The 15,575-nt window shown below is 46.1% G+C and overlaps 1 protein-coding gene across 1 annotated transcript; it reads right to left on the minus strand.

The window, feature by feature from the left end:
• Positions 1 to 269: 269 nt before the first annotated feature.
• Positions 270 to 5,682, minus strand: LOC142571046 (globin-like). Its single transcript, XM_075679344.1, has 2 exons — positions 4,176 to 5,682; positions 270 to 1,862 (listed from the first exon to the last, which is right to left on the minus strand). The coding sequence occupies exons 1-2, from the start codon at positions 4,629 to 4,631 to the stop codon at positions 1,515 to 1,517; spliced, it is 804 nt and encodes a 267-aa protein (XP_075535459.1). The 5' UTR covers positions 4,632 to 5,682; the 3' UTR covers positions 270 to 1,514.
• Between the last annotated feature and the right edge of the window lie 9,893 nt (positions 5,683 to 15,575).

Genomic DNA, 15,575 nt, shown 5'->3' on the forward strand with positions numbered 1-15,575 from the left:
CATAGCAAAGGGCAGCGGCAGCACGTTCAGAACTGCCGCAAACACACCACAGCGCAATGCGAGTGCGGTGACGCGACGACGCCATGACGACGCGACTATGCCCGGCTCGCCCGGCTGCCCGGCATTACGAATCACGTGGCCACCTTGGTCACATGATTTGACAACGGTATCGCCACCTTGCACAAAGTTGGATCCCGTTGATGGGTTGTTGAATATTGTAGAAGCCGCTAAAGAGGCTGACGCGCCGTGGCGTGGCGTTTTGAGTCGTTTGCAAAACGTATTCACCCCTCGTTTTTAAGGTGTCTGGCTTCCAACGTTATGAAAACGTATTCACCCCTCGTTTTTAAGCTATCTTGTTTGGGACGTCTTTGATGCGTCGATTTTGGTCAAAAATCCGTTTCAGACGTTGAATCCCTTAATACGACGTTTTCAAGACTTTGTGTGCTACCTGGGTAGTGAAAACCAAACAATCATATAACAGTACCCATGTATGCCAGCTTGTTAAAAACAATTGTAGACAGTTGTCTAATAACGCAAGGAGTAGGGCAAAATAAAACATTCAGTAATTCTCTTCAACACAATGGTTTCCCATTTTGTTCGCACTCAGACTCTCGAAATGCCGTAATGTTTCACGCTGAAATTTGCATAAAGCGGAATGCTAAGATATAACGGTGAGTCAAGAACAAAAGACTTGTCTGACAGCAGGTGCCCCTTGTTGTGAATTGCGCTAAGGTAATCTCATGCGTCCTGAAAATCATGGTCCTTACTTGAAGCCTTAAATGTCGCCGGCACGAGGTTAGCCACAGTTACTTCTTTAACGATATGCCACAGCCACGCAGACAGCACTATGCCACGCTTTTATTTGCATTGCACGGTTCAAAAGCGTACCGGTGACTACACAAATTTGACTAGAGCATCCTAAATACTTTTTTTCTTTCGAACAAAAAATTATATTTTTATCCCGCGATTATATTCGACGACGAGCCTCTTGTGCCATATTAATCTATTGTCATATGCATAAAGGTCAGAGAAATTCTACAGAAACTAGTTCTCTTCCCTTCTGTTGTTTATTGCCATGTAAATCAATTGGGTTCATATTAATTGTTAAGCTCCTTCTTCAAACACGCGCTGGCGCAGCAGCCTACATGCTCGTTGAAAGAAAAAAAATTAAACATCAATGAATCGCTTCTAGTAGGGATGCGTGTTTATTGTTAATTTCCGTGTTGCTCACGCATATGGAAAATATGTATTCGAGCGTTGGAACAGTCGAACATGAAACGTTTAATATCGTTTAATAAAAAGTGATCTCGGAGATATCTTTTCGTGTACCTAACACATAGTGTTTTATTGTTGGCACCGGGTAACGGTCATTAGAGCAGTAATATGCACATTGAGATAAACTATTGAATTGCGATTCATACAAATGACCCCGTTCGCATACTTATAAGGTTAAGGCAATGGCCAGTTGTCCGACTATATAACTGGCTGTCGGGAATTCAGGTGTTTTTCGCTGGTTATTTGGGCTGCTTCTTCACCGTGCTCTTGGACTGATGGACGCCCTGTTTAGCAGGTGGTACGTTCGTCACCTTGTGCGATGCAGCGGATTCCGAGGGCGGGATGTACGGCACGACAGCTGTTGTGGACGGTCGTTTTGACTGGGGCTGAGAGGGCAATTTACTCTGCCCGACATTGGCGGACGATTTGGAACCTGCCGAATAAGACGATGAGGACCGTGACGCTGATCTTTGCGACTTGACCTTCTTGGAAGGAGTGCTGGAGTTGACGGCGCCTTGAACTTTCTTTCCCCCGTCGGAAGTCAGTTTCGAAGCTTCCATGACGGTCGCCGTCACGATGGCAATAAACTGCAAGCAAAAATATAGATTGTAGTGAACCCGTGTAACTAGAAAAAATATCAAGGTTACATGCTTATATTTCAGGACAAGAGCCATAAGCTTAAAACTTGTGCTTGTGTCTTATTTATCTATATCTTTACTATATTTATTGCGTATACTCTCAAGGCACGGATGTATTAAAGAGAGGAGGGGTATGATTGTTATGAAATACATGCAGCAAAATTTAGCATGAAGCACACGGTACATGGAAGTCGTGATCATATTGGAGTCTTAGAGCAATGGTGGTAGCAAAGTATTTTCGGTCAATGCAGGTCATAGGGATAAACGTGTGACAGAGCAGGTTCGTGTGGCACGTTGAGACTTTTATTTTGGAGTGGTGATCAGTGCTAAGGGAGACATATTTCGTTCTAATGGAAATGGTGCCTTTGAAAGCTGGCTATATAGCGCCAGTATAATGTAGATGAGACTGAGCCTGTTCGCCGTCAGGCCAGCGCCGTCGTACCCCGTCACCCCAGGCGCGCCGCCATTCATCGCTGATCATTTAAGGACTTTCCCGGACTAAAGTCAGGCCGTGCAGCTTCTGGGGGGTGCCGCTGCATTACTTTAATCGTGCCGAAATTTTCCTTTGATGCTGCCAACTAACGGGAACTGTATTCAGTTAATCAGTTACGTACGTACGTACGTACGTACGTATGTATGTATGTATGTATGTATGCATGCATGTATGTATGTATGTATGTATGTATGTATGTATGTATGTATGTATGTATGTATGTATGTATGTATTATGTACGTATATATGTCCACACCTACTTCTATCACATTGACTTGGAACATTTGGTGTTCCATCACGGAACCAGTACAGCATCGCGCTGCTATGCAGAGGGAACCGTATGCCAACCGTTGGCCCAACTTGTATCACTGCTTACGAGACGCTGGTTATGTTACACAGGGTATGTGCTGCTCTTCAAAATAACCTTTTTGATGTGAACTTAACTCTTCGGGTGTGCGGTACTAATTGTGTTCCGCTCTTCAACGAACATGTTTCGCGTCAACTTGTGTCGCTGGTTAGGTGTCACTGTGTAACGCCTACTCGGGGATCCAAGTTGGCGCGAAACATGTTCCCTAGTTCCTGCTTAAAATAAACGTCATGTAATACGTATAATTACATAGTTATCCACTAATATTCAAATTGTATTGCTAATCGCATGAAAGTTATCTCCCTAGGATCGATGTGACGACATTTTTTTAAATCCTTGGCGTTGTACCAGGGGGTGTTTTCAAGCTTTGTTTTCGCGATGGGCTAGCGCGCTCTGCCACACGAATCGGCTGCGGCAGGGCCGCTTTGAGTTCCAAGTATCGCTATTCCGAAACATGACATTGCCACCAAATCACGTGTTGTGCCCGGAACACGGTGCTTCGTAGAAGTGGTCATTTTAGGGAATTAAGCAGTTGTGCTGGTCTGCAAAAGCCAGCCTTAGAAAAACAAACAGGTGCCAAAAAATCAGACATAAAATGGTGTCGGTACATCAGGGCATGGAATTCTACGGGCAGCCGGAACCCGATACATTAGCTAAGCATTTGCAAGAAGCGGGAAAAAAAAAGAATCTATCCATTCGCTTACGTTACTGTATATTCCAAGATCGAAATTGCCTGTGCACCCTAACAAAAGTGTATGTCACGACCATCAGCTATACACCTACCAGCAACGTTATACGTTGTCGAGAGGACTGAATGAACCACTGTCATATGCACGCGCATACTGCTTCTATGTGATGCTTAGTTAGGCTGCCATTTCTGACACTACTAAATTAACGTAACACTTACGTTTCTTACTACGCACTAGTCTCACACAGCAGATCGGCACATACTTGGTTGCTGGCATTCACATTGTATTTCCTTTTGGCAGAAATCTTCTTTACAGGAAGTCACTGATTGACGGAAGCATGTAATTAGCAAGAATCAGGGTTTCTTTCTTTCATTTACCCCAAAATGTACGTAGCCGCAACATATTTTTCCCGTCCATTTACAATGTACATTGGCAGAGTAGAGTGGTATGTTTGACGTTTACTGATTTCAAGTGCCAAATTTTTTAACGACGACGTCATAATAGGACGACATGATGGCACACTCTCTGGTCAGGCCGTTATTCGTATAAAAAAACTCAATAAATGATTCATACTTGCAGATAAGCACACGTAGTCTTTGTGTTCGTGCGATAAGATTGTTGAAGCTGCAAATAGCCAATAATGGGGCACAGAAAGATCGCGAGGTACATAGCCAGAGAATGCGGACACCAGTAATTTTCGCACGTGCACTTACACTGAACAGCCTGTCCCACGCCAAGACAGCGTCAGCAGTCATGAGCTTGCCGTTCTTGGTCTGCAGAACGTCCACCACGGCTTTGCCCATGATGCGAAAGTGCATAGGCCGGACACCCAGGTGGTGCCTGTGCACCTCGGCATTCTTGCGGATGAGCGCCTCCAGCAGATCGGGGTCGTCGCTGTTATCGACCATGCAGGTGAGCTGGCAGCCGAAGGCGCAGGCGTGCGTCCGGAAGAACATGTCTTCTGGCAGGGACTGGAGGGGTTTGCCGCGAAAGTGCCGGAACAGGTGCATGGTGTCTGGCTGCTTGTGGAAGAACGACTGCAAGATGAGCACACCGTAGTTGCGGTTGTGCTCGCACAGCTTTCGCCACGTCTGCTTGAGCAAGCGGGTATCTCCTGGGCACATACCTGTGCGCGGGTTTATCGTCCCTTTAGTGAAAGCATGACCCATTGTCTCCAAGCGGTGCTTCTTCTTCTTCTTCTTCTTCTTTTGAGGCTTGTTTTTGTTGTTGTTGCCTACCGAGCATGTGGCTCCTACCTATTATAGAGGATGGAAAAGAAACTGGCGCATTTTTCAATTTTATAAATATAAAAGATTTCGGTGCGTCTATTGACTACGTGTTATGTTACGTTATGTAGGGTATCATGAAACCAATATTACCTGGAAGAATGAATATCAATTTATTGCATAGCGCACATGGAAAGAATATTAAAATAAATAAATAGGGCATTGCTTATATTGTCTAAGAAATTGTTAGACAGTGGACACACATCGCTATGGCTAAATATCACAGAGGAGGCCGCTGGAGAAACAATAAGAACTTGATGTAATTCCAGGACAGGTCCTCGAACCTGTAGCTGCAGCATTCCGTTTCTCGCCGCAGTAAACCAACGCCGCAGTAGGGAGAGGTGATGAATCCTGTCTTCCTCATTACGAAAATACCACAGTGGGCAGCGCACTAAGCCTGAGCTGTTTAAGTAGAAATGCGACTCCAGAAAAAACGCGTATAACACGTACCACGTTTAACACGTAGTATAGGTGTTATAATACTTCCCATTTTCCCACGTTATCATCAGCATATCTTCACTGAACTCTATTTCCGAAGTTCCTCTTGCTTTCTTTGGTATCCTGGCACGAATATGTTTATGTAATTTTGATGCTGTATTTTTGGCTGGTGTTGGTTCTCTTTTGATCCCATGTTTTCAATTTTGCCTCATGTAACTGTGCATTCTGTGTTTCATTTTTACATTTTTGTATAACTTGAGTAAAGCACAATTTACTCAATGCCCCGCAAAGAGGTCCTGTGAGATATATTAAATATATAAACAATAGATTTTGAATATGGTTCATAGCCGCAGTTAGCCCTCACATAGACGGTGACGGCATTTACTGACCGCAGTGTCATGGTAACAATAGGTGAAGTGCCTTAACTCGTGGATATCCATCCTCGAGGACATCGTCTTTTCCGCTCTCCGTGCTTATATAGTTTATCTAGTTCTAGTGGCAAGTGCACTTATGATGCTGAATAGGAGCGTCCCCGGAAATGTTGAAACCGCGCAGCCCCTTGAAGCAACTTTGAGGCCACTGAACACAACTGACATGGCCGATGACATTAAAAGCAATTACGACTACGAATACAGTAAAAAGACATAAGCTTGAGTGAGGTTAGAGGCGCTGCTATAGTTCGATCGTGGCGCTGTCTTATGGCGTGCCCACTACATTCGACTTTTGCCATCCCCTGTCCGAACTATGCCTCTATGTCCCTCGGAACGCCGAGAAAGAGGCTAAGTGTAGCTCTGATTGCGTCATTGCATGCGTGATAACTGCGGCAACTGCACACGGTGCACATGCATAATTGAGTAATCGCTTCCTTCTTCTGCACAACGATACCGCAGTAAGGCACGTGGGTTGCACGCTTGCATGCAAAGATGCAAGCAATAATGGTATTATAGGTTTTCGCTAAATGCGGGTTTTACAGGCAATGCTCTCTCACCACTTTTAACGCTGCTTCGCGTAAACAAAATTGGACAATACTGAAAAATTAGAATGTCCTATATTTCCGAATGATGAATAATAAAGTATTAGAGTGGTGGATACGCGACAATCCATAAACTATTGCGGCACAACCTGCGTCCCGGTAACTGTCTACGGTAATGCGTCAGCAGTGAACCAATGTAGCGGCACAGCGTATTGCCACCGGCAAAACGTGGTATGTATGAGGCGTGTAGTACAGCGAGACTCCTCTTTTGCGCTTGCCTAAGGACACTCGGTGCGATATAGCTGCGCCACCGCAAAGCCTGCGCGTACCTTCTGAAATGCATGGCGCCTGAGAAACGCGTTACCTAGCAACCGGGCTTCTCTATTGCCCTTCTTTCTGGACACGTTGCACAATTTAGTGGCACTGCCACAAAGTCTGCGCATCGCCTCCGAGACAAGCGCGGCGCGCCATTGCCTGTCGACGCTGTGAATTGTGCACTACCTTGCCGCGCAACGAGCGGCCCGTAATACTGGGAAGTCGCTGCTCCGTGCAGCCACGAAGGTTCGATGGATGGTGCGTGCCAGGTACCGGAAAAAGAAACGTCCCGAGCGACGTTTAAGAGATGACAAAGAGGTTTATATTCAAATGCACATGACTGAGTTTTACAAACACGGCTACAACTTTCGGAACACGTACACTACCGAGCCTCGCTCTCTCACAGCAAAAACTCTGAAACGTTCGCGCTATACCCCGGCCCTAATGTCCCACCCCTTTGCCGAACTCTCACCTTTTTTGCCGGCTCTTTTACCTCCAACTTTGCACACTACGAGGCAAGCACCTGGCAAACTGTGAACCCTTCGTCGACGCCGTTCATCGAGAGTCCTCGACAATGACCTTTCATGAATTAGTGGCCTCTTCGTGACGGTCAATTCGTCAGACGGAGGGCGGCGTTGTCGATTTGAAGTGATCTGTCATTGTTTACACGCCACGGTCGGCGCTAAGTCCAGTCGCAGTCCGGGCGGGCCCTCGTCTCGCCTGTCAGCTCTGGGCGGTTGAAAAGCCGATGATGCGGAACATAAATCCTCGTCCGTAAAACCCAGGTGACGTTTAATTAGTCACCTTGAGTAAACGACGAAGCGTGCGTAGCACACTAGCGCCATATAACGTAAACATATTCCAATGTGTTTTGATTCCAATCTGCTGACGTCAAATTTGCAAGCAATGGGCGGTAACCCGCACGGTTGTCTGAAAAGACCAATCAAATGATCTCCTCGTTTAAAGGAGGTTACTTTTGCTTGCTTAAAGAGGAATAACATTGCCTACGCAGAGCGGCTTCTCTTACCTAATTGAGTGATAAGAGGTGAAGAGCCCGCTCAAGTTGAGAGGGATTCATTGGGGCCGATACCAGTGGACAGAAAATGGATAACCGGATGAAGAGGGTGGTACCGGCGTCAGCGATTGGTCCGCTTTCCCTCACTAGCTTACCGTAGCTGGTCAAAAATCGCGGCGTTATGCAACGGAAGGTTAAGATTGCAGTTACGACGGATCTTCGCCAAAGTAGAGTTGGCAGAGCGAGGTCGTAAACGGGCCGAAAGTGCTTGAAAACGTTACAGGGCCACATAAAAATTTTGTTGTACTCAAATAAACCTATGCTTTCCGGCAGGTGCGAGTAGCCAATGCCTGAACTATCGGCGGCAGCCGTCTTTGTTCCTTTCGGTACGGGAGAGCCTGCGGCTATTCAGAAGAAATTCAGTTTTGTTCGGTTCGGCATATTAATGCATCTTTAACGCGTAGACGTCACTTTGATGCGGTGAGTTTTTGCGGTTTTATGACGCCGCGCGACAGGCAGGTGATGTGGGTGCAGCCCGAAAACATTTGACCGATTGCAGAGGGCTAATGGCTAAAAGGCGTCGAATCAGAAAGAACTACTTTTCTTTTTTTCGGTCAAATCATGAATAATCAGTGTGTACACGTCATATAAGATGGGGGGCTATCGCGGTTTTCGTGACGTTGCCTGACAGACAGGTGAAGTGGGGGTGGTCCAAAAAAGTTGTTGTCCAATCGCGGAGGGCTGATTGCAGAAATTGAACAGGAAAGTTTGGAATAGTTTTACGTTATAGCGCCCCTAGACAGCTGCCGGTGAAGCCTTCTTTGTTCAGAGGGATCGCCAGTCACAACATTACTTCGTAACCTAAGTTGGGAAGAGATTAATTGAAGAGTGGCATATACCTAGCGTATTCATGGCGCAGCTTGCTAACGCGCTGGTGTGAAAGACCATCGTTGAAAAGCAGCACAAACCCAGTGCATTTATGGCGAAGCCTGCTAAAACGTCTGGTTGCTTACCTTGAGGAAACAGTGTCACGTGGGTTCGATTCAGCGCAGCATTGGAGAAGGTAAAGGGACTTTTTTTCATTTTAGAGCAACACATTACCAGATGCACATACCTATTTACCCAAGTTGGCATCAAAGACGACAATTGGAGAGCGGCCCACACATACTGGCGGTACCCAGGAACCCAAGTTGGCATCAAAGTTCATTAAAGGCTGGCACAGTCTGAGTACTGCAAGTCATCATGAATGTGTTTTTCGTACAGCGGTGCCTTGTGAATAACGCATCTAGAGTGACACGGTCTACGTCAAAGAGGTCCGCTGAGGGGCAGCACGTTGATGATGATGCGTAGTGCTTAATGGTTCAAGGGCAAGCCGTGGCAAAAGAGCGCCATGACATAAGCTAATGAGTTATCAATATGTTAGGAATGGTGTGAGCAGTGAGTTGCAAATGGTAGATACAACGTCGCTATAAAGAGGCCTAAAACAAGTCGTTGTAGATCGCGTAAAAGATATCAGTTTTAAATAATTACAATGACTCGTGCTGCGGTCTATGAGTCGAAATGTTCTGGTACTAAGCGATGATATAAAAAGGCATGTCATAGCACTAGCACCCCTAGAGAGTCCTTGAAGTCTAGCGCTGAGAGACAGTAAATGAAAATTTTCGCACCGCAGCAGCCGCCTGCAAGTCAAGGCTGCGCTACATATAGCCTTACCAGACAGCTAATACGGTGATTACGTCTGCTCAGAAATTGAAGACTGTTCTAAAATCTAAAAACTGCTCATGGCTCAGAAAGTATACTGGGGGCGCATAACGTAAAACTATTCCCTATGTTTTTATTCCAAACTCCTGACGTCAAATTTGCGTAACCGCCGACGCAACCATCGGGCGGTCACACGCAGGGTTGTCTGAACAAACGAATCAAATGCTCCCCTCCGTCATAGGAGGTAACTCTTGTTTGCTAGAAAAACGAATAAAATTGCCTGCACTGAGCGGCTTGTCCTATCTAATTGGCTCACAAGAGGCGAGAAGCACGCTCAAGAGGAGAGGGGTTTATGGGGGCCGAGCCACTGCACTGGTCATCGTTAACCGGATGAAGAGAGTGGTGCCGGCGTCCGTGATTGGTCCGCTTTTTCTCACTTAGCTTGCGGTGGCTCGTTGACAATCGCTGCGGCATGCAACGGAAGCTTAAGAATGACGCTAAAATGGATCCTCAGCAAAGAATAGTTGGCAGAACGAGGTCGTAAATGTGCCCAAAGTTCTCGAAAACGTTAGACGGCCACGCAAAAAGATTTATTACACGCAAGCAAACACATGCTCTCCGGCAGGAGCGAGTAGCCAGTGCCGGAGCGATCGGCGGCAGCCATCTTTTATTCCTTTCGGAACGGGGCAGCCTGCGGCTGTCTCGAAGAAAATTCAGTTTTGCTCGGCATATTAATATATTTTGAACGCGTATGCGTCACTTTAGCGCGTTAAGTTTTTGCCGTTATGTGACGTCGCGTAAGGGAAAGGTGAAGTGGGTGCAGCCCGAAACTTTTGACCAGTAGCCGAGGGCTAATGGCAAAAAGGCGTTGAATTAGAAATAACTATTTTTGTTTTGTTCTATTAAATTATGCGTAATCAGTGTCTACACGTCATATCCGATGGGGAGCAATCGCGGTTTTCGTGGCGTCGCGTGACATTCAGGTGAAGGGGGGGTGGTCCAAAAAAGTTTTTGACCAATCGTGTTGGGCTGATTGCAGAATTAGAATAGAAAAGTTTGGCATAGTTTTACGGTATAGCGCCCCTGGGTGACGAAGTATGTGCTTACTACATGCGGAATTCAATTGTTCAACTGCAGCCAGCACATTCCTTTTGGTACAACCTTGCTGCTAACGGGTCGCTGTATATGCGAAACAAAGCAGATGCCGCAATTTGCCTGAAGTTACCTTAGAATGATAATCGTCAAAGGAGTAAGTATTCTGAGTCAATAGAAAAGGACATTAGCACACTCAAGCATTGCAAAATGATGTGCAGTGAGTACCGACTGCAACGACGTTTCTCAAAAGGCATCTTACTACTCTTGGTGGCCGAGCTGCTTTGGGACTGAGGTTCATGCCTTTTGACGCAAGTGCCCGCCGGGTTTCAGTGCACCCTATGACAACTACGCAACGGCAAACAACGCGCAATTGCGTAAACGGCGAGCTTTCGAGAACAGACACTGTGACTTCCGACGTACATCATGGACGTGGCGTAAAATTCGAATCTACAAACATGAACCTTGATAAAAACAGCGAAGGGACCGTTGGCAGCAAAACACGTGAGTACACGTCAACTGGAATCGCAACAAGAAAGCTGCAGACGGCGATAATATAAGAGGGAGCGTATCAGAGCAGTGAGATAACTAGTTTACGCGCATCAACACTGATGACACGTGTCAGCTAGTGGCCAGGACAAAGCAGGCGGCCAGTTCACGAGGCATCCTGCACTGAAGAGGCCATCACAAGAAAGACTGTCAAACACCTTATTATGTTCTTAAACACGTTCAGATCCTCTCTCCCATTGGATACTGATGTTACTGCAACTAGGGGCCCTATAGCGTAAAACTATTCCAATATGTTTCTATTCCAATTTCCTGACGTCAAATTTGCGTAACCACCGACGTAAGCACCGGGCGGTCACCCGCAGGGTTGTCTGAACAGACCAATCAAACGCTCTCCTCTTTCATAGGAGGTCACTTTTGTTTGCTTGAAAAACGAATAACATTGGCTACACTAAGCGGCTTGTCGTATCTAATTGGCTGACAAGAGGCGAGGAGAACGGTCAAGTGGAGAGGGATTCACTGGGGCAGAGCCAATGTACTGAAAATCGATAACCGGATGAAGAGGGTGGTGCCGACGTCTGCGATTGGCCGGCTTTCCCTTACTTAGCTTGGGGTGGCTGGTCGAAAATCGCGGCGGCATGCAACGGAAGCTTAAGAATGACGCTAAAACTGATCCTCAGCAAAGAAGAGTTGGCAGAATGAGGTAGTAAACGTGCCGAAAGTGCTTGAAAACGTTACATGGTCACGCAAGATGTTTTATTATACGCAAATACACCCATGCTCTCCGGCAGGTGCGAGTAGCCAGCGTCGCAGCGATCGGCGGCAGCCATCTTTTATTCCTTTCGGAACGGGGCAGCCTGCGGCTATTCCGAAAAAAAATTCAGTTCCGTTCGGCATATTAATGCATCTTTATCGCGTACACGTCACTTTGACGCGGTGAGTTTGTGTGGTATTGTGATGTCGTGTAGCAGGCAGGTGAATGGGTGCAGCCCGAAAACTTTTTACCAATAGCCGAGGGCTAATGGCGAAAAGGGGTCGAATCAGAAATAACTGTGTATATTTTTTCTGTCAAATCATGCGTAATCCCTGTGTACACATCATATCAGATGTGGAGGTATGGCGGTTTTCGCGACGTCGCGTGACAGACAGGTGAAGGGGGGCGGTCGAAAAAAGTTTTTGACCAATCGCGGAGGGCTGATAGCAGAATTGGAATGGAAAAGTTTGGAATAGTTTTACGTTATAGCGCCCTAGTATTGAAGGTATATAGCGACACACCGTATGCTGCTACTGATTGCGGCTTTGCCGAGTTGTCTTTCTGAACCTTGCCTTTCGCGTCTCGTGAAACTGTACACGGCAAGCTGTTTGTTGCCAATGGTAATGCCACAACCAACCCACAATGTCGCTCCTGTCTACGTGTCTTGTGTCAGTGTCTTTGATGTAAGTTCCTCTTAAAACCTCCCGACGACTTCCTCCGCGACAGGAGCGGCCAGAGCGGCAGGAAAACGACGGGCAGGTTTTTAATGCCTTGCCGTTGCTTTGCATTTTAACGTTTTTTCACCTCAAGAAAGGAATGGAAATACGCGGTAGTCCAAGAGCCAAAGGTGGCCTCACGCTACCATTCGGAACACCCATCTAAATATGAAGAATAAATTGTAGATCTAACACGCCAAATTCACACAATACACTCCCCTGCGTAAAACAAAATAGGTGACTAACCGTTCCTTAGCCCAGATGCTTGGTTGACTGCTTGTGAATGATACCTAGCAGCACTGAAATAGGTGCTTATATAGGAGCTGCTGTGATCTACGAGATATTTCCAGGCTCTCATACGCCAATTTCAAAATTCCTTACCGCAACATTTGATACCTTCCAATAGTTAGAGAGCCAACAACAGGTTGTTTGCGCCGGTCGGTCTATATTACGTGCAAGATTTTCTGCAAGGGGCCAAATTCTTTTAATGCTAGACTTTAGATTTGGCGATTGGCACGGTCACTCAGTACCGTCAAATTGCCCCAAGACTAATTTAGTAAGCCATACAGGCCCATACGTATTTAGTGTTATGCCAATCGGACATTGTCATGTGCCGGTAACTTTCCGAAACAAGGTGAAACGTTTCTTATTCAGGAATACATGTAAGACATTCCTCTACTACTTGAATGACGTTTTCGTAATCGCCACTTACACGGCCTCTACAAACACGTAAAGCGTCCGGTACGTGCAGGCTTTATGCCTAATATTTGGAAATTCATATTCGGGGATCGTGCGATTGCGGTGCTTATTATGGCCTCTAAGAAAACCCCGACAGGCATCATGCTTTTGCTGATTTACCGAAGCCAGCTATAGGGAGAGCGCTTTCGAGTATCTAGGCCTGTGTTCCTGCTTACGCCACATTCTTAACTACTTCGCTTCCGTCATCGCACCACTGAAAAAGGTCGTAATCGGCTATAGACCCCTATAGACCCTAGAAATTCGAGCCAAGGTTCAACGATTGAAGTTCCTATACTTGGTATTACACAGTGCACTGAAATTGGATCCCGCCACTTTTCTAAAGTACAAGCTCACTAGACCGACTCGGCATAAACACGCTTTCGCTAGAGGAATTTCTGTGTAACAACAATACTTATTTCTTTTCATTCTTTCCGCGAGCTGTGCGAGAGTGGAACTGCTTAAACCCTGCTATTACTGCCCAGCCCACACTAGAAACATTTACCAATCATCTAGAAGAAGCAATCGCAATCACTACTTAGTCTTTTAGTTATTTTTCTTCTCTTCTGCAAGAGCAACTGTGTGAAGACCAGTGTGTTACTCAATAAATGAAAGCGTCCATGTTTTTCTATGCTAACTCCTTGTTTGCTCAGAGTTTGCTCAAATTGTACTTTTTTGATGACCATATGCCCACTCCTGTAATAATCCCAATTGGGATTGACAGTATTGTGAAATAAATAAAATAAATAAATAAATAAATTAAATATACCTGCGCCGTGTTTGAGGCCTGCGCCCTACTACGCCATACTCTGACTTCACCGCTAATTCGGCCCCACTTCCGGTCCAATCTTCCACCGGGGTGCACACTGACGCTAGTAGAGTGGTCCTGCGTGCTTAACTTAACCACGCCAAGCTTGGTTTTGCACGTGCGTCGTTCCATATGCGAGCCGTCCTCCCGCCAAGTTTAAGTGCGAGTGGTGCTGCTAGTGACGTATATTCCACTCCCGCAGTCGTTGTTCTTCCTTGCATTCTCGATTTCTAACAGAAGCGGCCCGCTGTGCAACTATGTGAACAGAAATAGGCGCTTACAAACAAAGTTTTCGAATCTTTTACATACTCGACAACGGTTATTTTTATCTTTCCTTTGCTTACCCGTCTCGGCTTCGTGGCTTCATGGTGGAGATGAAGCATCTGCGCAGGGAGGCATATATATGGGTGAAATTGAAAACGTACGCGGCTACTGTGTCACTGGTATCTCCAAAAACAAGTTTGGCCAATAATGAAAGGTTGATAAGAGGAGGTGATATAACAAATGAATGCTTGGCAATAAAGAACATTCTGTAAGCGTGATTTAACAGTCACTATGATAAACAACTCTTCACTTTCTACAATTGAACTAAAGTCAAGTCGATGAAGTGAATTGAGTATTCGCGAATAAATAAATAAAATATAAGTAAATGTTTATACTTAAACTTAACTATGCCACGACACAAAATAAATGGATACGATGGACGGATCAAGTTCGTGACAGTCTCCCCGTCCTTCATTTCCGCGTATTTTATGTCGTCCCATTTATAAGCTTCAACTAGTACCATTTAGATCAGCAGATAATTTCAGTGAAATAAATAAATACAGGATAGCTTACAGTACAACAGCTTCAGTAAAGAGGGGCAACCATAGTTTCACTTTCGGTAAAAAAGGACCACAACAAACTTAGTTTTTATTCAGAAATAGAATATCACTTTCAGGAAAAAAACCGCCAGGGACCGAGGAGCGCAGTCGTACCTCACATGGGCTCTTGCTTTTCTGGCTATGTTGTGTGGAACATTGCTTGGAAACTCGGCGAATATGGTAACCTCGGATTCCTGAAGTTGCAAGGCATCGTTTCACACCAACCACGACCTAGTGAGTGGACCTTTACTCGAATAATCTAACCCTGAACATTCTGTCACCGTGCGCTCCAAGATAACCCTAACGCCGAGGCACCTGTGCCACGAGCGGGAGACCCGCGGCTAACGCCTGCAGGCCCGCGGTGCCCGAGCACAGCGCTCTCGCAGTAGCAGTCAATCACCCAGAACCAGCATTTGAGGCGAAGCGCGCACGCTTTTCTGGAAACACAGATGGCGAACGCTTTACAAGAAGAGCGGCAACGACGCGAATGGAGGTGACCGGGACTAACTCCGATACCATACCACAGTGGACATACATCACGACGCGAACAGCGGCAAAACTACGGGTAAAGCCAACATCGAGTGGCTACAAGTTGGTCGTAAAGGCATATCAGCAAAAGAAGACAATAAATCTGCCGAGGAAAGAGCCATAGAAGTCCTGAAACCAGACCCCAAAGCTCAAGCACAAGCATGCCGCATCGTCAACGCATTCTGAGGATGTGACCCTTTCCTACTGACGACTTCAAAATCTTCTTCCGCCCTCAAGCAGGACTTGACCTCTCGAAGCACACACTCATCGCAGTGACACAAGCCATCGGAAGATCCATTGGTCTGGTCCAGCAAGACCTTTATGATAACGTCCGTGCACAAGTGCAGAAACTAGAAATGTGATCATCACGAGCACGGCAAGT

Source organism: Dermacentor variabilis, chromosome 2 (genome assembly GCF_050947875.1).
Source record: "Dermacentor variabilis isolate Ectoservices chromosome 2, ASM5094787v1, whole genome shotgun sequence".
Classification (NCBI taxonomy): domain Eukaryota; kingdom Metazoa; phylum Arthropoda; class Arachnida; order Ixodida; family Ixodidae; genus Dermacentor; species Dermacentor variabilis.